The sequence below is a fragment of the Salvelinus namaycush genome, chromosome 12 (genome assembly GCF_016432855.1).
Source record: "Salvelinus namaycush isolate Seneca chromosome 12, SaNama_1.0, whole genome shotgun sequence".
Classification (NCBI taxonomy): Eukaryota; Metazoa; Chordata; class Actinopteri; order Salmoniformes; family Salmonidae; genus Salvelinus; species Salvelinus namaycush.
Genome location: NC_052318.1, coordinates 43,774,415 through 43,799,438, shown reverse-complemented (window position 1 = coordinate 43,799,438; position 25,024 = coordinate 43,774,415). Strand labels below are relative to the sequence as shown.

Below are 25,024 nucleotides of genomic sequence, written 5' to 3'. Positions count from 1 at the left end.
GAATCATGATCAAGTCGAATGACAGTCACAGATGTGTCGTGTGGGCCATTAATGACGTTGCTTGATTGATTGAGCTTTCAGTAAACATTGCAGTGGAGTACATAGATAGGCAACTTTAAGCTTCCTCTTGACCCACTGGAACAGCTTGTCCCACTACTATGTCTGGGTCCAAAGGTCGCCCCAGTCAGATCATTTTTGGGAGCAGTTTCTATTCATGAAACTCGGAAATATCATGTTAAAAATTAAATTATATTATCCCACGAGACCAAGTTGAACATCTGTTTCCAGTAGACACGCCAATAATAAGGTTATTTATTACTTTACAAATGTAAGAAAGTTCATAACAGCATGACTACATTTACATATAATTTATAAGCTTAGACCAAAAAATAAGAGAGCAGTCAGATTGTAAATGTCTGTTTAGGCCTACGTGGGGAACCCTTGATTCACCTCCTTTCCTTTACAGAGCCTGAAGTATCAACTACTCTTTACCTTGAACTTTGCACATTAGATTTTCTTGTCACCGGGGTCAGACCAGCCAGCAACATGCAAACTTTCAAACTCCCTCATAGATTGCAGGAGTGCAGCACTGACAGGCTTGGAGTACGAGCAAGCGGACGAGGCGCCAGTCGGCAGGTGAACAAGGCAACAGAACATCCAGCATGGTGGGAAGGAGACGTGGCTCCAGAGCCAACAGCGGACCACACCAGCCCCAACAGCAACGCAGTGGGGGACCCCGCAAGGTGAGTTAGACTACCTATAGGAGGTTTATCAAACGGTTAATTTAATATTTTTTTTGCATATAATGTCTAATCTCTGCCAGGTCTGAGGTGATTTACTGTCAGAGACTACTGATCCACATTTTGAGCCTATTTTTCAGTACTTCATTCTCAATGACAAACCCTATATGCAGCCAGCATTGCTGACTCAGCAAATGTTGCATTTTCTACAATTCTATATTTGATCTATCATTACTGGTAAACATACTGTAGCCAACAACAGTCAATTATTATGTTGCTCTGGAAATAAGTATTGTGTAATATGATCTTATTGTATGCTTTAGTGAATCTGTGTACAGTATGGGAGTGCATGCGTCGAAGGTAGGCTATACCTGACTCTGTACCCCAGTGTATTGTATAACATAGGCAGCTACAAACGATTCCTCAATAAATGTCATGGTACTGTCACTGTTGTAAATGTCGTAATGTTAAAGCATTGTGGTATAGCTCTTCGCAAGGTAAATTGATCTCTACCTTCAATGAAAACTTTTTCTTCCGCAGGGATTGAAGTCAATTCTTAAATCATGTACAGATGTCAAACAGCTCAGAGTTCAAAGTATACTGACAACTCTACAGATAATTCCTAGCAACCATATACACACCCACTAGCCCTCACATGCAGATATAAACACTAATGAAGCCAGAAATTCCTTACATATCCAAACACTTATCACAGCCCCGATGATTTCCATCACTGTAAACATAAAATACTTTACTTATAGAGTATTTATTATCCCCAAATCATTTATGTACCGATATCCCCTCCCATGAGGTAGGTTAACTCTTTCTGTGTCATCTCAGACTCTGAGGGAGCCAGCATTATTTGCCAAGAAAACAGGATATGAGTCAGAAGTTCCTCATGAAAAGATGACCATCGCCCAGGCCAAGAGAGGCACGCCAGGTCAGTCTTCATTACAGGTCTCCACAGGCCAGACCAATCACAGACCAGTCAGACTGATCATAGGTCAGTTTCACCACCAGTTTTATCAATCCTCACTGGGAATATTGAAGGATGGGCAGCGGAAGAGAAGAGATAAGGGCCAGTCAAGAGAGAGTCAGAGGGATGTGAACGTGAGAGGTGAGACAAGGAGAACGCAGCGAGACATCGATACAGTTATTGTTTTTGCTTTTCTTGTAGCAATCCGGCCAGTGCGAGTCTATGCCGATGGGATCTTTGACCTCTTCCACTCTGGACACGCGCGTGCTCTGATGCAAGCAAAGAACTTGTTCCCCAACACACATCTCATAGTGGGAGGTAAATCATATCTTTTGAATTTCAAGTGCCTTTCAAAGACTGTACAAACAAGCATGTACATAAACCACACAGAGAGAGTATGTCATTGTGTGTCTGTCCTTGCAGTCTGCAGTGATGAACTCACACACAAGTATAAGGGCTACACGGTGATGACAGAGTCGGAGCGCTACGAAGCCCTGATACACTGTCGCTATGTGGATGAGGTGGTACGGGACGCTCCCTGGACCCTCAGCCCTGACTTCCTGAAGAAACACAAGGTCGGCACTTCTGGGTCATATACAGTACACCACTCAATATTACAAACCATCTGCGTTGCTTGCGGTTCTGGGTTCCAGGCTGGGGTTTCTGTATAAGCACTCTGTGACATCTGCTGATGTAAAAGGGCTTCATAAATATATTTGATTTGATCAGTCCTAAAATCTGATACAGATGTACATAGCCCATGTCCCTTTTTTCCACATAAAATAATTTTAGTGCTATTCTGGGATTTCACCAGATTGACTTTGTGGCCCATGACGATATCCCATACACCTCTGCAGGATCAGAGGATGTCTACAAACACATCAAGGAAGCAGGTAAACAAATCTGCTCTGAAACAGACATGAACTTGTAGCCATTTGAGATTGTGTCTCTGTGTGTTTGCTGAGCTACCTACCGCCTATTCCCTTACCTGTGCCATCTTGGCTGAGCTGTGTTCTCTCTGTGGGGTCTCAGGGATGTTTGTGGCCACACAGAGGACAGACGGCATCTCTACATCCGACCTCATCACCAGGATAGTGAGAGACTATGACCTTTATGTCCGACGCAACCTGCAGAGAGGCTACACAGCCAGAGACCTCAACGTTAGCTTCATCAGGGTATGAATGACCTAATCACCTAATGAATTTTGAACAATTAATTAAGTTGGAATAACCATTTGTTACAATAATTTGTATTTGAGGAAGTGAAATGGTTGTTACAGTGTTGGTGGTTGTGGTTGATAACAGAAGACCACCTTTAGTTGATGCCTTATAGCCGACCACTTGACTTGTCATACATAGGCTGTTCTCTCTGCTATCGCACGGCAAACGGTACCGGAGCGCCAAGTCTAGGACCAAAAGGTTCCTGAACAGCTTCAACCCCCAAGCCATAAGACTGCTGAACAGTTCATCAAATGGCCACCAGACTATTACATTGACTTTATTAATTTATTTTTTATCTTTATTATTTGCACTGACTCTCTTGCACTGGCTCTATGCACACTCACTACTCTACCCACACACTGACACACACACACACACACACACACACACACACACACACACACACACACACACACACACACACACACACACACACACACACACACACACACACACACACACACACACTGCTGCTACTGTGTTTATTATCTATCCTGATTGCCTCGTCACTTTTACCCCTACCTACATGAACATACTGTATTACCTCAACTACCTCGTACCTCTGCACATTGACTCAGTACTGGTACTCTTTGTATAAAGCCTCATTATTGTTATTGTGTTACTATTTCCTTTTTTTTTTAGCAAATATTTGTCTTACTTTCTAGCTCTGCATTGTTGGGAATGGGCTCATGAGTAAGCATTTCAAGTAGTCTACACATTTGATTTATTCTGCAGGAGAAGAAAATCCGTCTGCAGAACCAGGTGGATCGTATGAAGGAGACGGTGAAGACAGTGGAGGAGAAGTCCAAGCACTTTGTGTTCAAGGTGGAGGAGAAGAGCCATGACCTCATCCAGAAGTGGGAGGAGAAGTCACGGGAGTTCATTGGAAATTTCCTGGAGTTGTTTGGTCCAGATGGAGCGTGGGTGAGTTTACCTTTAGCCCACAATAGATACCATAGTAGGAAGAGTTAACGGTCAATAGGGGAAGATAGTTAGTATTGATCTCATTCCTCTAAGCAAGTGACCACTCATTATGAACAAGTAGCTTAGTAAAGCAACACTTACTTGGACAAACAAAAAAACTATTCATTCACTCTTTCTCGCCCTCTATCTCTCCCTCCCTATCTCTTGCTCTCTCTCGCTCTCCCTCTCTCTGAGCAGCATGTGATCCAGGAGCAGAGTGGGCGTATGCTCCAGGCCCTGTCACCCTACGCGTCACCCGTTGCCTCGCCCCGTGGCTCCCCCAGTAGCAGCCCCACCAGAGGGCGCTCCCCATCGCCCCCCTCCTCTCCCACATCCCCTTCCTCCCGATCCCCTCGTTCCCCTCATTCCTCTCCCACCTCCCCTTCCTCTTGTAAGGGTACCTATGCCCATCCCTTAACCTCCCTCAGCAGCACGAGTGAGGGGGATGACGAGTAGAGATGGCACTGTCATTCCCAAACAAACACAAACACTCAGTGTACACAGTTACTTTGTGCACTTTGTGTATGTAAGATGTCGCCCACAGTTTACCATATTTGTGTTATTTGATTGTGTATGTTGTTAAGGTAACTGAATGCACTGTGGTATCTCAATCAGTTGACTCACTCCATTCTCACTTCTGATTCCGGTACCACACAAAAACATAAAAAGAATACCACTTTCACTGTCTCCATTTTGCATCAACCAGGCTTTATTTTTCTTTAGAAATACTTAGTGAAACGCTCAAATTTGCATTCGGTTGTCTATGATATGCAGTAAAAACAAAACATTTCGCACATTTTCTTTTTAAAATAATACTGTTTCTATGAAATATTAAATACAAAACAATCATTTCTGAGAGTATTTTGTCATGCAATAAGTAATCTAAAGTAAGATATGTCTCAATTTATTTAGATATTGTTCCATGCATTTCCTAAGCATCCAAAGTGATTATAATCTCTTATAAACTTACAGTACCAAATTGCATCATCATGCATTCAAATACCATCCTGAGTAACATTTCATGTCACATGTCACAAACACATACATACTAACCTAATCCCTTTTTCTAAGCTGGGAAAATGCCCACTGGGTTAATCTATTGAAAACCATTGCACACTGCCAAAAAATGATAAACTAATATTCTTGTTTCACACAGTATACTGTTATGCTAGGCCATTATTTGCATTAGGGTAAAAAGTACATTATTTCATGTGGTGTCACTCCCACGTGACACTTATTAAACCTAATAACAGAGTCATGCTATCTGACGGAGGTGGTCACCAATCACGATCTGCTACCATGGAAACTGTGGTCAATAATAACATACCAGCAAACAAGGAAATAAAGATGATCTGGATTAAAACTGTGTTTTGACTTTACCTGCCTGATGGAAATAAATATGTTACCTGTTGAGACAATATTTCAGTCAGTGCTGTGCTTTAGTTCTGTGCTTCACTGTAGGAGTGGAAGGTAACTTAATTTGTCTGTCATGTGACTAGACATGACCTATGGCATGCAGCGTTGCCTGAGGGCCACACTCAAGAGTTATTTGATCTTGTACTTGGCTGCATCACGTGGGTCACTGCTAGGGTTGCTCCAGTCATCTGCCTCAGGGCCAGTCTGGTAATGTCTCCACGCTGACTTGTTGAAGACGGGGAGACGTTCAAAGGACTCACTGGACAGAGCCTGGAGGTCAGTGAGAACCAGATATAAAACCACAGCCAGATGATAATGACAATATGCTACTTAACTAAACGCAAGTCCTTAACGCACCTTCAGATAGATGACAGCGTCTGTACCCACCCCCTCCATGGAGTAGAGGTTCAGGTCTCCTTGGAAGTAACGTGCATAAAGTCGAGAAATGGGGAGACCATACCCAAAGCCAGCCTAAGGACGGAGAAGAAAGAGTGGTTCATACTACAAACTGCGGGGTCAATAGACTGGCCGCGTCATGAAAAGTTGCGTGCGCAGTTCCTCGTCAGAAACCAGCTCTTCTCTACTAGCAGTGGATATGATAACATGCAACGTCTATACCGTCGCTATGTCATCAGAGGATTGATTACCAAGCCAGAAAAGCAAGGTCAAATATCACAAAGAGCTAGATAAAGAGAGAAGAATAATATACTTGTTGAATATAGATAGCTATAGCCATCCGTCTGGTCTGTTTTCATGGTCATCACTAAGTTTGTCAAGGTCCCAGCATCAGTGTTAGCTATCTTGCTACAGAACTTTTTGGTGCCGGGACGCACGTGCATCACTCGAACATGATGCTTGCTTGTAAACAAAAAAATCTCTCTATACACCTATTTGGGATGTGTTACCAGTGGTGCAGCCTGAGTTCCATTTCCTGGTTCAAGGCTCGGGGTGGGCGCGGTGGAGTACATGTAGCTAAAGAGCTTGTCAATCTTCCTGAGGGGCACACCCCCTCCTCTGTCACTGATCTGAGGGGAGAGGACAGGTGTGTGTGAGAACCTTGATGAGGTCATGTAAAAACACCAGACCGGTGTCCGTGCCAGTAACAGACCTTGATAGAGAGGTCTTCCTTTCCAAGCGTCACCATGGCCTTCACTGGGGGGAGTCCAGCACTACTGTTCTCATGGAGCTCCACTGTGGCCCGCATTGAATTCTACATAGTCATTCAATAAACATTAATGAATACACATAACTCAGTTGGAACGTATAAATACAACAGGATACAACCAATGATGATACACACATACATGTTACACACCTACAGTGCATTCGGAAAGTATTCAACAAAATGTTGTCAAATTCAACAAAATGTTGAAAAAGTCAAAGGGTCTGAATACTTTCCGAATGCACAGTACACTACAAATTAGGACCAGTTAATTGATAGCCTAGAGAAGCTTTCGTTCAGTACAACATAAATGCCAGTCACCTTGAAGAGCTCAAACAGCATTTGGAACAGGTGAGATGGAACATAAACCACCTGGATAGCCTTCGAAGAGGCCTTGGCTGAGGAAAGAGACATGTATGTTCATGTGAAATAAAGGCAATCAATATGTATCAATTGTTCTCTGTTCACATATCATTACAGTAGTCATGTTTCACGTAATATCACACGAAATAGATTTCCATTGGATCTGCTGCGTCTCCTCTGTTTACATTTGCAGGTTCGACAGGAGCCAACGAGAAACTCTGAGATGAGGCCAACTTTCCATTCCAGATGACTTTTTCCATTACAGCTAATAAACCTGCCAAATCCTAACCAAGAGCTTAGCGCATACTCAGACGTTTACAATCTAAGCGCCAGTGCCTTCTATCCTACCAATATTGCATTATAGACATGCTACCAGCCTTCATATAAGCAAATGGCTCCGTACAACAGCTTATAAATGCATAGACGGCTATTCCTCTTTTATAATGCATACACAGGTGGCTCAGCGTGTTTAATTACATTTCAACTTACAATTGTACTCTTCTATGTTCAGCTCAGGGGCGACCATGTAGTACTGCTCACAGAGCATCTTAGCGGTCTCATAAGCATCTGTAAAAGACAGTAGCATAGAGACACAGAGGAATAATGTTATGTGGCACTGTCCTCAACTTTGACCAAATATCCGCCTCACTTTGAGAGAAAAAGTAGTAGAGCTAGGTTTTACACAGTCAGACGTAACAAATAACAAAAAAAGATATATAGAAATGTACAAATTATAAATTTGTGATATCGGTATTTAAATACAATAAAAAATTATAATAATGAAATACAGTAATATGAGATCTGTATGTGAAACATTTACAATTTTTGTCAGTTAGCAGATGCCCTTATCCAGAGTGACATGCAGTAAGAACATTCATCTTTAGATGAATAATATTTTACACACACGAAGGTGTACTCCATTTCAATAGTATCATCATCCGCGACATCTCAAAATCATTATCCCGACTGGTGTGCACTGGGCTATTCTACAAACAGAGCCTGGTGGAAAGTCCCCCTCTCTTCTCGTACAGACATGCACAATCAGGGACATGCTGGTCCATTCTATCCCGAAGCCTGACCATACAAACTGGTTATCTCTACAACGGAACTATAAGTGTGGACGATGTGCTCAATGTAACAACACGGCAAACAGTAAATACTTCACACACCCTCTTAACAGGCCGAAAGTTCTACCAGAGACAGTTCATCAATTGTAACATTGTGTATATGCTTAAGGGACTGTAAAGCCTATGTGGGCCAAACAGAAAGATATTTCAAAATAAGAATATCTGAACACAAAACAGGGATCAGCACTGGCAATATTGAACATGCTATGGCAAACCACTACTTAGAAGCCAAACACGGCCCATTGTCCTCTTTGGTGGCCTGGAACAGGTCTATCAGAGCTGGCAAGGTCCCTAAAATGCTCTCCCAACGAGAGATGTTTTGTATTGAGAGGTTAAACACTGTGCATCCTCTTGGTCGAAACAATTATTTCTCATTCAGACTATTCTTGTATATACGGCTGCGCTGTCATTTGTATGCTCATGTAGGCTATATTTTCATACATTCAATCACAATCTTTCTGTCTAAAAATAGATGTCTATTCTTCATACCCCAAGGCATCTATTTCTGTAGGCTTTATTGTGTACTAGGAAGTAATTATTGCGCTAAAATATCTAAAATTTCCGACATCATCATGATACCTAAATGCAATTTTTTAGAGTTTATTCTGCTGATCTGTGTATTTGTATGTAGAGTATATTGTAACAATTGTTTGTTGACTAATAGTTTGAGTACCGCTATGCACCGCCATCGCACAGTTGTAGGCAATTGTAATGATCACCTAGGCACCTGCATAAAAAACCATGTCTTTGGCACATCTCTTGATGCTCTGATGAAGGCATAACTGCCAAAATGTGTTAGCCTACCAGGACTAAAATAAAATAAAATATTTTTGGGGGGAGTTCCACCGTTTCCCAATGTTCTTGAACCTGAGATTTAATTTGAAGCCATTGCCACATATGGCAGAGCACCCAGCTAATAAAGTGAGATAGTGCACCTGTTACCCACTCCACATGAAGGTACCCAAAAGCAATCATTTCTGATGAAAAAACACAAATGTGAAAAATGTGTGGATATAGCGTTTTGGAAAGAAACTCTTCATATACAGTGCATTTGGAAAGAATTCAGACCCCTTGACTTTTTCCACATTTTGTTACGTTACAGCCTTATTCTAAAATGGATTCAATTGTTGTTGCTTTTCTCATCAATCTACACACAATACCCCATAATGACAAAGCAAAATAAGGTTTTTAGAGTCTTCTTGGGTATGACGCTACAAGCTTGGCACAACTGTATTTGGGGAGTTTCTCCCATTCTCCTCTGCAGATCCACTCAAGCTTTGTCAGCTTGGATGGGGAGCATCACTACACAGCTATTTTCAGGTCTCTCCAGAGATGTTCGATCGGTTTCAAGTTCGGGGTTTGGCTGGGTCACTCAAGGACATTCATAGACTTGTCCCGAAGCCACTCCTGCGTTGTCTTGGCTGTGTGCTTAGGGTCGTTGTCCTATTGGAAGGTGAAACTTCGCCCCAGTCTGAGGTCCTCAGCGCTCTGGAACAGTTTCTCATCAAGGATCTCTCTGTATTTTGCTCCGTTTATCATTCCCTCGATCCTGACTAGTTTCCCAGTCCCTGCCGCTAAATAACATCCCCCTAGCATGATGCTGCCACCATCATGCTTCTCCAGACGTGACGCTTGGCATGCAGGCCAAAGAGATTCATCTTGGTTTCATCAGACCAGAGAATATTGTTTCTCATGGTCTGAGAGTCCTTTAGGTGCCTTTTGGCAAACTCCAAGCGAGCCGTCATGTGCCTTTTACTGAGAAGCGGCTTCCGTCTGGGCACTCTACCATAAAGGCCTGATTGGTGGAGTGCTGTAGAGATGGTTGTCCTTCTGGAAGGTTCTCCAATCTCCACAGAGGAACTCTGGAGCTCTGTCAGAGTGACCATCGGGTTCTTAGTCCACTCCCTGACCAAGGCCCTTCTCCCTCGATTGCTCAGTTTGGCTGGGCGGCCAGCTCTAGGAAGAGTCTTGGTGGTTCCAAACTTCTTCCATTTAAGAATTATGGAGGCCACTGTGTTCTTGGGGACCCTCAATGCTGCAGAAATTTGTTGGAACCCTTCCCCAGATCTGTGAATTGATACAATCCTGTCTCGGAGCTCTACGGACAATTCCTTCGACCTCATGGCTTGGTTTTTGCTCTGACATGCACTGTCAACTGTGGGACCTTATATAGATAGGTGTGTGCCTTTCCAAATCATGTCCAATCAATTGAATTTACCACAGGTGAATTCCAGTCTCATAGCAAAGGGTCTGAATACTTACGTAAATAAAGTATTTCAAAGAAATGTTGTCATATAAACCTGTTTTCGCTTTGTTATTATAGGGTATTGTGTGTAGAATCATTTAATCCATTTTAGAATAAGGCTGTAACGTAACAAAATGTGGAAAAAGTAAATGGGTCTGAATACTTCCCAAATGCACTGTACTCTTTATTGAATACAGTTTGAATAAGTTGATGTTTCCCTGATGCAGTCTGACTCAAAGTTGCTATTTGTCAAGCATTAGGATCAGTGGTATTCTGCTCACCTTTCACCACCTCAGGGACATTGCAGGTAGGATCAATACCTCCTATGTGCTTGGGATGGGAGGTGGTTCTGTCATCACCAAAAAGGAGTGCTGAAACAAAGTCTCACCTGATCAAGATCCTCATCAACATCCACTATAAAATCCAAGTCATACACATGCACTATTTTTACACAACATCCGGCACACATATATAAATAGCTGTATTGGCTGGTGATGTCACTTACTGTGCTGGTTAATGAGCATGCGGAAGGATATCCTGTTGGTGTAAAAGCGATCCAGGAAGTACTGAACGTTGCTGCTGATAAAAGGATCAAAGCCAAACCTCTGCTTGTACTCTATGACACCCTGGGCCATGGTGGGGACCACTTCATTGTGCCTGTTACGGATTTTGACCAGGGTGTCTAGAAAGCTGTTCCAGAGAAATATGGTGTGAGCACTCTCAGAAGTCTCAGTGCCGTCTGAAGTCTCAGTGCCGTCTGAAGTCTCAGTGCCGTCTGAAGTCTCAGTGCCGTCTGAAGTCTCAGTGCCGTCTGAAGTCTCAGTGCCGTCTGAAGTCTCAGTGCCGTCTGAAGATGTGGTGGGTGCCTGATGCGACTATGTACATGTCAACTCACTCGTTTAAGGTGCGGCTGTCCTCTGGACCCCTGTGTTCATAACCCAACAGCTCTTCAAAGCTCTGTATGTACCTGAAACACAAAGACCACAGCACACTGTCAGACCCTGGCGTACACCCAGACGGATGTCACCATGCATCCTAGAATACTGTGCTTACAGTCACCCCGGAATCAGTACAGAGGGACAGAGGTTCTCACCAACTGTGCACAAGCTTGACGGACGGCTGGATACGCAGGTCACTGGGTAACAGGTTGATTTCCTTCATGGTGTTGGCCCCCCGCACCGCAAGCTCCTTACGCAGGAACACGTAGGAGGTCTTCTCACATGCATTCTCCCTACCTGTGGAAAAACATGGGGTCAATAAACTGGTGACTGGTAGCAGACCAATACTTGTGCTGTGTTCATTTGACAGAGGTTGTAAAACAAGATTATATCAACAGACCTCTCATGCATGTCAGTTGGAACTTTCAAAATGTCTGTCTCAGAAACACCTGAATTCTTGGAGCTTTCCACATCTGCCTCATTTTAAGGAAGTTTGTGACAAACCACTGACGGATGTTTGTATTAGTCCAATAGGACATAAGTACATATGAGGACACTGAGGTCTGGTCAACATTTAGCCAGCAGCTTACCACCCTGCATCCCACTTCTGGCTTGCTTCTGAAGCTAAGCAGGGTTGGTCTTGGTCAGTCCCTGATGCTACTGGAAGTGGTGTTGGAGGGACAGTAGGAAGCACTCTTTCCTCTGGTCTAAAAAAAAATATCCTAATGCCCCAGGGCAGTGATTGGGGACATTGCCCTGCGTAGGGTGCCGTCTTTCGGATGGGACGTTAAACAGGTGTTCTGACTCTCTGTGGTCACTAAAGATCCCATGGCACTTATTGTAAGAGTAGGGGTGTTAACCCTAGTGTCCTGGCTAAATTCCCAATCTGGCCCTCATACCATCATGGCCACCTAATTATCCCCAGCTTCCAATTGGCTCATTCATCCCCCTGTACCTATTCCCCAGGTCGTTGCTGTAAATGAGAATGTATACTCAGTCAACTTACCTGAGGGGGGGGGATCGAAATATTGCTCCCAGCGTTGATCACAACGCTTATATTCTTGATCTAACTCTGTCCTCTCGCGGCACAGGCAGTGGGCCTGAGACGTGAAACAAACTACCCGAGCTCACAGTCGGCTCAAGTAGGCAACTAAAGACACTGCTGACAGTGTGTTTGTGAGATGTCCGGACAAAAGGCCATTTTAAAACCGTTGCGCGACTCCTGCCATATCTACAGACATCCCCCAAACCAACAAAAACTGACTCTCTGAGAATGAGTGCACAACTGGCAAACAGTCATTTATAGATAGCCCATGTCAGCCAGTCAGGTGGCTAGCTGCCGCCAGCGGCTTTTATTGCAGTAACGTTGAATGGCTCTGGCTAGTATTACTTAGCTTCTTACTTCATCCTTCTATCTGGCTAACATTAAACAGAGCCTCTCGGCACTAGCAGAAAATACGCTACTAAGTTCTCATAATAACGTTGTTATTGGTGAGGCTGAGGCAGGCTGCAACGCATGCAGGAGGAAGCAGAGGAGACAAGAGAGAGAGGAAGCAAGCAGAGAGAGAGATTAGTACAGTGGCTACAAAAGTTGCGGTCGGTGCCCCGTTCCCCTGAGAAAATCTGTACTGATCGTATCAAACAAGTTAGGAACTTAAAGAAAGGAAGACGTGTTTTAATATGAACATAACGTGAACATCTGTCATCAAAATGCAAACAATAAAGTTCTATAAATGGCACATGTGTCAGTGTGAATCATTTGCCATAACTCCCCCCTTTCAGAGGTATAACATTACAATTGTATAGTTAATAGGCCATGTGTTTGTAGATTGACTGATGTGAATGAACCTACAGCGGGCCAAGGTGATAAAGGCTGCTCTTTCCTGTTCTCCAAATAGCATTTAAAAAAATGTTTTTATTGTAAAGAATTGCAGTAAATGAGCTTCCAATATTATTATTATTTGCCAGTTACTCTATGAATATGGCTGCCACACATACAGCAATAGGTCAGTGGCCAGTTCATATTGAGAGACAGAACGACATGGAGCTATTTATAATGAGCTGCTGCTACGAACAGCGTTGTGCAACTGTAAGCCAAAAGTTTTGAGTGGACAGACAGAGAGCTTTCGGGTTGACCTTAGACAGTCCAGCTGGCACAGTTTGTTCTCTAAACTTAAGACACTTACTCTCACAGAGCACGTGGCTTACTGAGAGACGGAAGCCATCAATCTCTACACCGACATACAAACTATAGATTGACAGACAGTGGAAATGTATCAAGGCCTCTGTGAGACTGATGTCACATTACTGAAATGGAGGTGGCAGCTGATGTAACCATCTACTGTTTAGCAAAGCCACACTCAGGCATTATTGGGAAAGTAAGCGTTTTAAATATGAAGTACCGCAGTCCCATATATCGCGTAAACACAGCAATGTTCTTATTGCACACAAACGACAACATCTGAGGTCTATTCATTCCGCCGACTGTTGCAAAACGTTTCTTAAACTGAAGCAAACGAAACGGAGAGGGACCTACTTGAATTAGTCCAATAGAAACTCTCGTCCGGCTATGTTGGCTTCCGTTAGGAAATGGTAAACGTTTTCAATATACACCCGTTCGTTAATTAAAGCCATCAGTTATTTTTTCAATCAAATGGCAACCCTGTGTCCATGACATTTAAACTCTTGGGAGTATTAATTTTATACTCACCAAAGTCCAGAAACTGCTTGATCGACATCGGCGAGGGAGAGAACCTCGAATAATATTCTATTTTCAATGTTACATCTTTTAGTAGAAAGTTGAACAGCCTCATGATTGCTTCAAGTAATGACGTTCTAATTGTCAACACACATACATATGAGTACAGTTGATGGCATAAGAACGATTTCCAAACAACCCCCTGTCTACTAGCATCGACAAATATAAACACTCAATACAAGTTACATGCTGATATCCCCTCCTTAGACGGTAGCCTCCCATGTTACTCTGATGCATTCAGAAGTAGTGTGTGTGTGTCTAATTCCGACCCACGTGACAGAACCTGCAACCTTATTGGCTGACAGAACCTCTCCCTTCACCAGAGTGATACAAATGTGCAATTGGACAGTTGGCATCAAAGTGCGCTTTTGTCTAGCTAGTAGGAACGTCACTGTAACTTCTTCAATGCCATTCGGAGGGAATTTATTGTTATGACTTTAGATGAGAATATATAATTATTGGTCATGTATACCTTCAGGGCTCTTGTTCAGACAAACTGAACATGCAATTCCATGAACAATACCGCGCCACTGTTTAAGAATAGCCGATGTTCTTCCAACTAATCTCGTAAGAAACGGAATGGATTAATCCAAATGTTATTTGGTAAACAGATAGCTTAAAGAAAATGTAATTGTCTGTTTCCCCAAGGCTGCTTGCAAATCACTCCAATACCATAGGAGGGCGCGAAAAACTTGGACATTCGTCTTTATCCAAGCAGTACGCAATCCTCTCTCTCTCTCTCTCTCTCTCTCTCTCTCTACACACAATCAAATCAAAATATATGTGTAACTGTATAACGTGCCCTCGCCCCGACACGGGCGCGAACCAGGGACCATCTGCACCCACGAAGCGTCGTTACCCATCGCTCCACAAAGGCCGCGGCCCTCGCAGAACAAGGGGAACCACTACTTCAAGTCTCAGAGCAAGTGACGTCACCGACTGAAAGGCTGCTAGCGCGCACCACCGCTACCTAGCTAGCCATTTCACATCGGTTACATATGCATAAAGATTTAATACACTATATTTATTGATATGAATACAAAATACACATGTTATCCAACCATTAAGCCATTTTGGTTTATAAACGTATTTCCAAAACCCTCACATATCCAACTCCACATTGTAAAGGGTTGCGTCAATCGAATCTGGTATCAGGATAAAATGTGATTCAGAGTCACCAAATATACTTTAATTATATTTATTTAACACAAGTGATAAATGGTAAATGCAATTTTCGTATATACGGGCTCACTGTATCACCACGCAGGGTAAAGCAGGGAACTGACTGAAATAGTACAGACATCTTCTTTTATACTGTGACAGATGTAGTTTCAACTTTAGAGTTGGCCTGTCACAGTAGAGGCTTAGCGTGGTTTAAACTTGATGATGAACTTCACAGGGTGGAAAAGAAGGAAGGGGATACCAAGTCAGTTGCACAACTGAACGCATTCTACCGAAATGCCCTCCAACCCTGTCTGGTCTGTGTCTCTGTCTGTGGTGAAAGGCCAAAGTGATGAGCTTGATGCTCCGTTCCAATAAATATCGGGGGTCTTATTCTGGTGACATGATGATCGATGCTTGACTGCCATTTGACAAATACAAATAATCTCGTTCTTTTGTCCATAATAATCTCATAATTTAGGCTATACCCGAACGAGCTGTTGGCTAGAGCGCACGTGCCAATACCAGAGTGGGCACATTCGCTATATAACACAATATCTATTGTGACAAAGCCATCAGTAGAGTTGAAAACGCGATGGAAACCCATTTAACTTGTATTTTTTGTTCGGTATATGGGAATTTACCCTCAAAAGTCATTTGTATTTGCACTAGTAGCACTATTTTATCACGCACATACTTTTATCTACAACAAGTAAATTTGATGGAAACACATCTCTGGTGGGAAAAAATTCACATGTTTGATTTCTGCATATTTTAGAATATTCGCATGAAAATCTGTCGCCAACAGGATGGAAACCTAGCTAGTGTAAATTAATATTTGTTTGGTAGTGAGGTTATTAAAGCCTGTTGATACATCTCTCTCTCTCACACACACACACACACACACACACACACACACACACACACACACACACACACACACACACACACACACACACACACACACACACACACACACACACACACACACACAACACTCTCTCTATTCACTCCACCACAATCTCTCAGGCAGCATGCTCCCACTGTGGTGCCTGCAGGCTGATATTGGTGTTCTGGTCGTTGTCAGTCTCGTGGGGGTCGGAGGGCAGTGGGTCATAAGTGCGGCGGTACAACGCCCGGGTGACCAGGGTGATGATGAACATCTCCACAATCATTAGCTGCTGACTCAACACTGCAGACAGACAGATAGACACATACCAGACAGGGTTGGAGGACACAGATGTCATATTGATCAAGTAATGGCTCTCGTTTGGCCCTGTTTTGTCACTTACTGGTGCCACGGGCTCTAGAGGAGAAGGGCGGGGAGCAGGCAATGGTTCCATCCAAGGCCAGGACGTTAATAATGGCCGTCTGCAGCTGACTGAGCACCAGCACCAGCTATGGACACATGACCAGTGGCTTCATGAAGATACATCGAATATTAGGATGTAGGAACGGACACTGCCAGACCCAATCAGACAAAACATTCCACAAAGCCAAGGTCAAGGACTGAGTAAATGACAGCAGATGATGTATTCTCATCAATGGCACTTAGAAGAAGGCAGTTCCTTGACCAGCTGGTTGGTGCAGTAAGGTCAGACTCACCTGGTACATGGCATACTTAGGTATGATCCTGACGCTACGCAGTGTGTTGCATGTGTTCATGAACATGATGGTGACAGACCAAAGGGAGATGATGGTGAGAACCCCTATAAATGGGTTGATCCAACTCGCCGTGTTTGTGATCTCACTCTAAACATTGAGACATGGAGAAAGGTCAAAGAGGGTAGGTTATGCATAGTGGACCTACATGGCATGCCACCAGGCTCAGTTGGAAACGTAAGGTGTAGAGGGGGTGTTTCTTTTTGCTGACAGGATTTTCACAAGAAGGAAGTTTATTACTTACATCAGAAATATCAAAGTTGCCGTTGGTCCACAATATTATGGAGAGGATTGAGAGAAGTGTCTTTAATATAGCATACTGAAGAGCCCCCAGCTTCAGCAGGAATAACATACGCCTGAATGAAAACAGCCCAGAGTTATTAACATGTTCTTACCACTGTATACATTACCAACACAAAGAATCATCTGGCCCAAGAGTGACCTGAGCATGAGTCATCATGTGACCTGATTTATGTTGAAAGATAAAGTAATGTGACAATTTACATATCTTCATAATAATAATGATCATCATAACCAAACCAGTTTAGCTAAGATATTGCTGTTTGATGACAGACTCTGGTGTGCCACTGGTTACCGTGTGACCGGAACGTGGGGCAGGCAAGGACAGCAGCAGCAGCACGGTCCTGTACTGATCTTGAAGGTTTTCTTGTAATTGCGCTTCAGAAAGGTCTCGCTACCCCCACTCTCCTCTATCAGCATAATTAAGACCTTATACACCACCACTGCAAAGTACCTATAGAGAAAAGAAGAGTGTTTACTTGCAAGATACAGTGTACAGTGCCTTCAGAAAGTATTCACACCCGTATCAATAATTTGTCACTATTTCTGAGGCTATATGATGTATTGTTCAGCAGATTTACTACGTAATATGAATTTATTTGTTTTTATCTCATGATTTATTTGATATGCTATTAAATTGTTGGTGGGGGGGGGATTTACAAAATATATATCTATACATGTATTGTATGAATCCTATGAATAGAAATAATAAAAATTGGATGTACATTTTTTTTTTTAAATAAAGTATTCACACCCCTTCACTTTTTTCCAGATTTTGGTGTGACATCCTGAATTTAAAATCGATTAAATGTAGATTTTTTGTCACTAGCCTACACACAATACCCCATAATGTCAAAGGGGAATTAGGTTTTTCGAAAGTTTTACAAATGAATTAAAAGTGAAAAGCTGAAATGTCTTGAGTCAATAAGTATTCAACCCCTTTGTTATGGCAAGCCTAAAGTTCAGAAGTAAAAATTTGCTTAACAAGTCACATAATAAGTTGCATGGACTCACTATGTGTGCAATAATAATGTTTAACATGATTTTTGAATGACTACCTTATCTCTGTACCCCACACATACAATTATCTGTAAGGTCACTCAGTCGAGCAGTGAATTTCAAACACATATTCAACCACAAAGACCAGGGAGATTTTTCAATGCCTCGCAAAGGGCACCTATTGGTAGATTGGTAAAACAAATTTGACATTGAACATCTCTTTGAGCATGGTGAAGTTATTAATTACACTTTGGATGGTGTATCAATACACTTAGTCACTACAAAGATACAGGCGTCCTGCCTAACTCATTTGCCGGAGAGGAAGGAAACAGCTCAGGGATTTCACTATGAGGCCAATGGTGACTTTAAAACAGTTATAAAGTTTAATAGTTGTGATAGGAGAAAACTGAGGATAGATCAACGACATTGTAAGAATTTGTTGTTAACTGACTTGCCTAGTTAAATAAAGGTTAAATAAAATTAAGATAAATAAAAAGATTGTAGTGACTCCACAATACTAACCAAAATGACAAAGTGAAAAGAAGGAAGCCTGTTCAGAATAAAAATATTCCAGAACACGCATCCTGTTTGCAACAAGGCACTAATGTAATGCTGCAAAACATGTGGCAAAACAAATGAACTTTTTGTCCTGAATACAAAGTGTTATGTTTGGGGCAAATCCAATACAACAAATCACTGAGTACCACTCTCCATATTTGCAAGCATAGTGGTGGCTGCATCATGTTATGTGTATGCTTGTAACCGTTAAGTACTTGTGAGTTTTTCAGGATAAAAAATAAATGGAATGGAGTTAAGCATAGGCAAAATCCGAGAGGAAAACCTGGTTTATTCTGCTTTCCACCAGACACTGGGAGATGAATTCACCTTTCAGCAGGCGAATAACCTAAAATACAAGGCCAAATCTACACTGGATTTGGTTACCAAGAAGACAGTGAATGTTCCTGAGTGGCCAAGTTGCAGTTTTGACATGACCTGAAAATGGTTGTATAGCTATGATCAACAACCAATTTGACAGAACTTTAAGAATTTTGAAAAGAATAATGGGCAAATGTTGCACAATCCAGGTGTAGAAAGCTCTTAGAGACTTACCCAGAAAGACTCACAGTTGTAATCACTGCCAAAGGTGCTTCTATAAAGTATTGACTCAGGGGTGTGAATACTTATGTACATGTTTTAATATATTTTACCTTTATTTAACTAGGGAAGTTAGTTAAGAACAAATTCTTATTTACAATGACGGCCTAGGTGCAGTGGGTTAACTGCCTTGTTCAGGGGCAGAAAGATAGATTTTTACCTTGTCAGCTCAGGGATTTGATCTAGCAACCTTTCTGGCACAACGCTCTAACCACTAGGCTACCTGCTGCTACCTGCTGCTACCTGCTGCTACCTGCTGCTACCTGCTGCTACCTGCTGCTACCTGCTGCTACCTGCTGCCCCAGGTAAATTAGATATTTCTGTATTTCATTTTCAATAAATGTGCAAAGATTTATTGAAACATGTTTCCACTTAGTCATTATGGGTATTGTGTATAGATGGTTGAGAATATATATTTTTTGATCCATTTTGTTTTCAAGCTATAACACAACAACATGTGGAATAAGTCAAAGGGCTATGTACACACATAACGAGTGTGTGACCAACCTTCAAAACCAGTTAGTCTGCACATTCAACTTTTGTTTGTGTCCCAAAAAGTTTGTGTTTGTTTGTGTCATTTACTGTATTTCTGTGGATGTGGTCTGATCTCTGATCTTTCCCATACACTGACACAGCGTAATGATTAAGAAACTGATTAAACTGTGGTCAAATAGTTGAGTGCATTCATTAAAAAGCCTCTGCTTTGTCAGTGCTCCTTGCTATGGTTCCCTGTCAGCTCATTATTACAGGAGGAAGAGCACTGCATATCTATAGTAAAGTATAGTACACATGTGTTTGCCTTTATAGGAGAGTATGTGAAAGAGAAAGAGAGTGAGAGAAAGAGAGAGAGAGAGAGAAAGAGAGAGAGAGAAAAAAGAGAGAAAGAGAGAGTGAGAAAGATAGAGAGACAGAGAAAAAAGAGAGAGAGAGAAAACAAGAACAAGAGAGGAAGAGAAAAAGAGAGACAGAAGGGGAGAGAGAGCAGTAAGTACTGTGTGGGTGAGAGGAAACTTACGAATTAGAGGTCATATCTGTAAACATGGTTGCCCTTGGGATCCACATACCAAAACAAGCCATGGTAGCAATGACCTGAAACAGAGACAGAAAGGGAAAGGAAAGGGAAAGGGGGAAACCTAGTCAGTTTTACAACTGAATGCATTCAACTGAAATGTGTCTTCCACATTTAACCCAACCCCTCTGAATCAGAGAGGTGTGGGGGGCTGCCTTAATCGAATGATACGTTCAGCCATCTATTCACCGTCCACACGGTTCTAATTCATATAAATACAACATCAAATAGTCATAACCAAAAATATGAACACAGAATGACAGACATTCTCATTTACATCTTGAAAAAGTTGTCCGCAAGGCAAAGGGTGGCTACTTGAAGAATCTCAAATATAAAATATATTTTGATTTGTTTAACACTTTTTGGGTTACTACATTATTCCATGTGTGTTATTTCATAGTTTTGATATCTTCACTATTATTCTACAATGTAGAACATTTTAAAAATAAAGAAAAACCAGGAATGAGTAGGTGTGTCCAAACTTTTGACTGTTACTGTCTATGGTGATGGCTACTGAAAACGGGGAGCTTAGTTCTTACCGGTGCAGCTCCATTTACCCACATAATAGTTGTCTTCTTGGGAGACGGGACTTTTCTATAGATAAACACACACTCCTCCAGGTATAGTAGCAGGGACAGCGTAGACATGAGGGTCAGCATGGAGTACAGAGCCACCCCAAAGACATCCAGTTCTAGTTAAGGGAGAGAGAGTGAGGAATTCAGACGGTAGAGAGAGAGAGAGGTTGTATAGGTCATTGTGAAATCCATTACTGGACCGTTTATTGTAATCTAAGTCGCAGCCCCTGGCAACAACAACCTAATTTTAGGATAGGTCAGTGCCCTGACCACATCCCCATGGATTGGACACAACAGTATTTGTGAAACAGCATCAATTTAGACTTCTTATTTAGCTACAGCTTCTTTTGAGGTTGAGTGCAAATGAGATCCCAACAATACTTCACTCGGTCCAGTGAAAAGACAGCTGCCTAAGTGTACCCTGAATGGTTTAATATGGACTGAGATCAAGGTTATCTGCAGAAATGTAAATTACTCTTAAAGAGATGCAACCTGAACGCAAAGGATGAAAGTTCATGCAAGTCATTTGTCATTCATTAAATGATCCATCATGCTACTTCTGAGGACAGAAAATGACTGTGGAGAAACCAAATATTCATATCTGTAGCCTACACGTGGACATTTGGAAATGGGCAGAAAGAGATTTAATCAAACATAGCGTGAGCACAGCCAATGCTGTTCCTCTAAACAGCCTGTATCACAGACTGTAGCCTACAATTTGAAGGACATTGTAAGGTTCTGTATTTATTTTTCTTAGTCAACCTTGTGTTCTGTTTCTTTGTGTTCTTCAACGTAGCCCTGTCTTTCATTTTTGTTTATAGATTATTTTTATTTTTTTTCAACCAGGTAGGCCAGTTGAGAACAAGTTCTCATTTACAACTGTGACCTTGCCAAGATAAAGCAAAGCAGTGCGACAAAAACAACAACACAGAGTTACACATGGGATAAACAAAAGTACAGTCAATAACACAATAGAAAAAATCTATACACAGTGAGTGCAAATGGAGTAAGGAGGTAAGGCAATACATAGGCCATAGTAGCGAAGTAATTACAATTGAGCAAATTAACACTGGAGTGATAGATGTGCAGATGATGATGTGCATTTCACCTGTGTTAGTTACTCACCTGGTCTCATCAGCCTTTTCCTAGCTCGTTTGTGAGAACCAGTTATGGCCTTCAGCCCCAGTTTTGATTCACCAGCCTGTGTATGACCATTGCCTGCCTGTTTGCCTATCTGTGTATGACCATTGCCTGCCTGTTTGCCTATCTGTGTATGACCATTGCCTGCCTGGTTGCCTATCTGTGTATGACCATTGCCTGCCTGTTTGCCTATCTGTGTATGACCACGATTCCTGCCTTCTGCGAAGGCGAAATAATCACCTGCCGCGCTCTGCGCGTGAATCTACACCTTTTTCTCCCTGAGTATTCAGTACAGACATGTTAACTCAGAAGCTGTTTATTGGGCTTGCCTGTGTATTGAAGATGGCTCTGTGAACTGGAAAGTGAATTAATCAATCAATGAAATAATGAATTTACAAATTAATAAATATGTTAACTCTCAAGCTACCAACTGGGGTCATTTTGACCCCTGAGGCATATTTTGGAATATACATACGTGGTTTATTCAAACCTTAACATTTTTCTTGACTTTGACAATCAACTTATCCTTAACGAATATAAATAATTATTCAGTGTTTCTGTATCAATATGGGTCTTTAAAAACATTTGGGAGGCAATTTGAACTTTTCTCTAAATTAACTTTTTGGTAGTAATGTGGATAGTATTTTGGGAAAAATATGCACGTCATATAAATAACATTTAGCCTTTTCGTTTGAAAGAATATGCTAATTAATTGTAATTTTGCTAAAATAGCGGTCGGTTTTGGTATTTTTTTTCAGATTACATTAATTATATGTCTAATGATGTTTTGATATGAAAAAAGTTAATATTTTGCGATTGTTGCTTTTTCCAATAGTTTCTTATGCGGTCAAAATGACCCCAGTTGGTAAACGATACACGTAAAATATGTTGCTAACTTGAGAGTTAAGTTACTGCAATAAATCAAACATTAAAAACCAGCTCCCGCGTCCCAAAAATGTGTTACTATAACGTGCTTTAAAAATAACACCGAAATCTATAATGAAACACTATTTGCGAACTGATAGATAATGTAATCTGTGTCACTCACGCTTTATGATATCGATAGCCAGCGGGGGTTCTTGTAAACAGGTCGGATGTATAGTGCTGTTGAGGGCTTCTTCCATATCCCCGGTCAGTTGAAGTCGCTAATGTATGGACTCGCAGGTGGTGAAATAATGGATAAAATAAACTATCCGTATCTCTTGCCCACCGACAGCAGTTATAGGAGCTGAGCTGGGAAGAAGCAGACAGCAACAGGTAGACAGACTATTTATTGAAACCTCCCCCTGCAATTCAATTCTGAGGAATGAAGGTATGAGTAAGACGTTAGCTCAGTAAATACAGCTGGGTCTACTAGTCAATGGAACCACCTCTGGATAGAGAATGGCAGATGCCTTTCATTCAAATCTTAGAACTACTGCACTTACTGAGCAACCTTGCTTATCAGGGATGCCCAATGCCCCACAGTAGGCTCCTGTACCTCTCAGTGGAATTACTTGCCCATAGATTGTATTTAAATTCACACAGGAGAATGACCTTTGACTGGGGAGTATGTCTTCTTGCCAGCCAATATACAGGAATAAAAGGAGTGAATCCAAGGAAAAAAATAATGAAGTACTGTTCAGCCCACAAACTTAAAAGTTGTGGCTTTATTTAAACAGTATCACCTCTCTCTCTCTGATGCATTCTGCCAATCTTATTTATGTCTCGCGTAAATGTCTCTAGAATTCATTGCCTTCACTGTTTTTGTCGTCATTCTTGTCATCCGATGTGTATCTCTGTCACTTTTAGCCCCACATCATCTGTCGCCATGTACAGTAGCCAGAATAAAGACTGTCAGGCAGTGGGATTTAGCTACTAAATATTGATGGATTCGTATGGGGTCTCAACACTGAACTAGATAATTGCATTTGAGCTAAGAAAAAACATGATTATGTAGTATGTAGGATGAGAAAATTAGGTCTAATCGGCTTACCTGGTTACAAATTAAGTGAAGGGAGAAGTTGGACCATGATCCAAAAACAGACCTGGATGGATTACAGTCAAACGTTGAGGCTTGCAATAATAAAATATGAAGAGAAAAGGAAGAGAGAGAAAGTGTGCACGAGAGACAGCCTAAAAGACACTTGTCTGAATAAGAAGCCAAGCATTTGCTTTGCCTACAAAGACACCTGTAGATAGTCATGTGTGGCTTCACCAAAGACATGGGCTTCTCACACATTTCTCTCCATTCGCACAACTCCGGTGGATGGCAGAGAGTTCATTCCCCCACGGTAGACACTGTCACACTCTGTCCCTTCAAACCCCATCGGGGTTATAATCACATTCCTGTGAAGGGAATGTCCTTGAGATACAAACTAGTGTCACTTCAATGCCATGACCTGGCGGAGAAAACCATCTAAAACTGCTGCTTTATTTCGCCAAGACAAACAATTCATCCTGAACAAATAGTCTCTCATCAAATCAAAGTTTATTGGTTACGTACACAGTTTAGCAGATCCTATAGCGGGTGCAGCGAAATGCTTATGCGACTTGCTAACAATGCAGTAAAATGTCAAAGTTACACAATCAATTAAAAAAAAAAAGTAAAACAATCTAGAAATATCGTAACAAATTAACAACCCAAATAGCACTGTAACAATAATCCAAATGCAATCTATACGTATCTACACCGGATGAATTTATACAAGATATACTAGGAATGATGTGTACAGTAGATATATTAATGAGCTATGTCAAGAATGCAGTATATAAATAAATATGCGCGGTGTATAAACAGTGCAACTAAAATGCAATGTACAGTAGTTGAAATATTAGAATGAACTGTCAAGAACAGTATACAGTACCAGTCAAAAGTTTGGACACAACTACTAATTCAATTTTTTAAATCTTTTTTTTTTTAAACTATTTTCTACAACGTAGAATAATAGTGAAGACATCAAAACTATTAAATAACACATATGGAATTACATAGTAACCAAAAAAGTGTTAAACAAAAAAACTATTTCAGTTTTAGATTCTTCAAAGTAGCCACCCTTTGCCTTGATGACAGCTT

The 25,024-nt window shown here is 41.6% G+C and overlaps 3 protein-coding genes across 3 annotated transcripts; 1 reads left to right on the top strand and 2 right to left on the bottom strand.

The window, feature by feature from the left end:
- The first annotated feature begins 551 nt into the window (after positions 1–551).
- LOC120057283 (choline-phosphate cytidylyltransferase B-like) lies at positions 552–4,748 on the top strand. The gene is made up of 8 exons (XM_039005846.1): positions 552–743; positions 1,581–1,680; positions 1,918–2,034; positions 2,140–2,291; positions 2,531–2,609; positions 2,749–2,891; positions 3,672–3,860; positions 4,098–4,748. Exons 1-8 carry the CDS (start codon positions 663–665, stop codon positions 4,353–4,355), a joined length of 1,119 nt encoding a protein of 372 aa, XP_038861774.1. The 5' UTR covers positions 552–662; the 3' UTR covers positions 4,356–4,748.
- LOC120057282 (pyruvate dehydrogenase (acetyl-transferring) kinase isozyme 3, mitochondrial-like) lies at positions 4,587–14,117 on the bottom strand. The gene is made up of 11 exons (XM_039005845.1): positions 13,861–14,117; positions 11,306–11,447; positions 11,108–11,179; positions 10,718–10,902; positions 10,494–10,583; positions 7,330–7,407; positions 6,799–6,875; positions 6,424–6,525; positions 6,221–6,340; positions 5,673–5,786; positions 4,587–5,585 (listed from the first exon to the last, which is right to left on the bottom strand). The coding sequence occupies exons 1-11, from the start codon at positions 13,961–13,963 to the stop codon at positions 5,445–5,447; spliced, it is 1,224 nt and encodes a 407-aa protein (XP_038861773.1). The 5' UTR covers positions 13,964–14,117; the 3' UTR covers positions 4,587–5,444.
- Positions 14,118–16,094: 1,977 nt separating this feature from the next.
- LOC120057574 (organic solute transporter subunit alpha-like) lies at positions 16,095–23,093 on the bottom strand. The gene is made up of 8 exons (XM_039006155.1): positions 23,018–23,093; positions 20,794–20,945; positions 20,201–20,274; positions 17,327–17,485; positions 16,976–17,087; positions 16,675–16,821; positions 16,362–16,467; positions 16,095–16,261 (listed from the first exon to the last, which is right to left on the bottom strand). Exons 1-8 carry the CDS (start codon positions 23,091–23,093, stop codon positions 16,095–16,097), a joined length of 993 nt encoding a protein of 330 aa, XP_038862083.1.
- Positions 23,094–25,024: the final 1,931 nt, after the last annotated feature.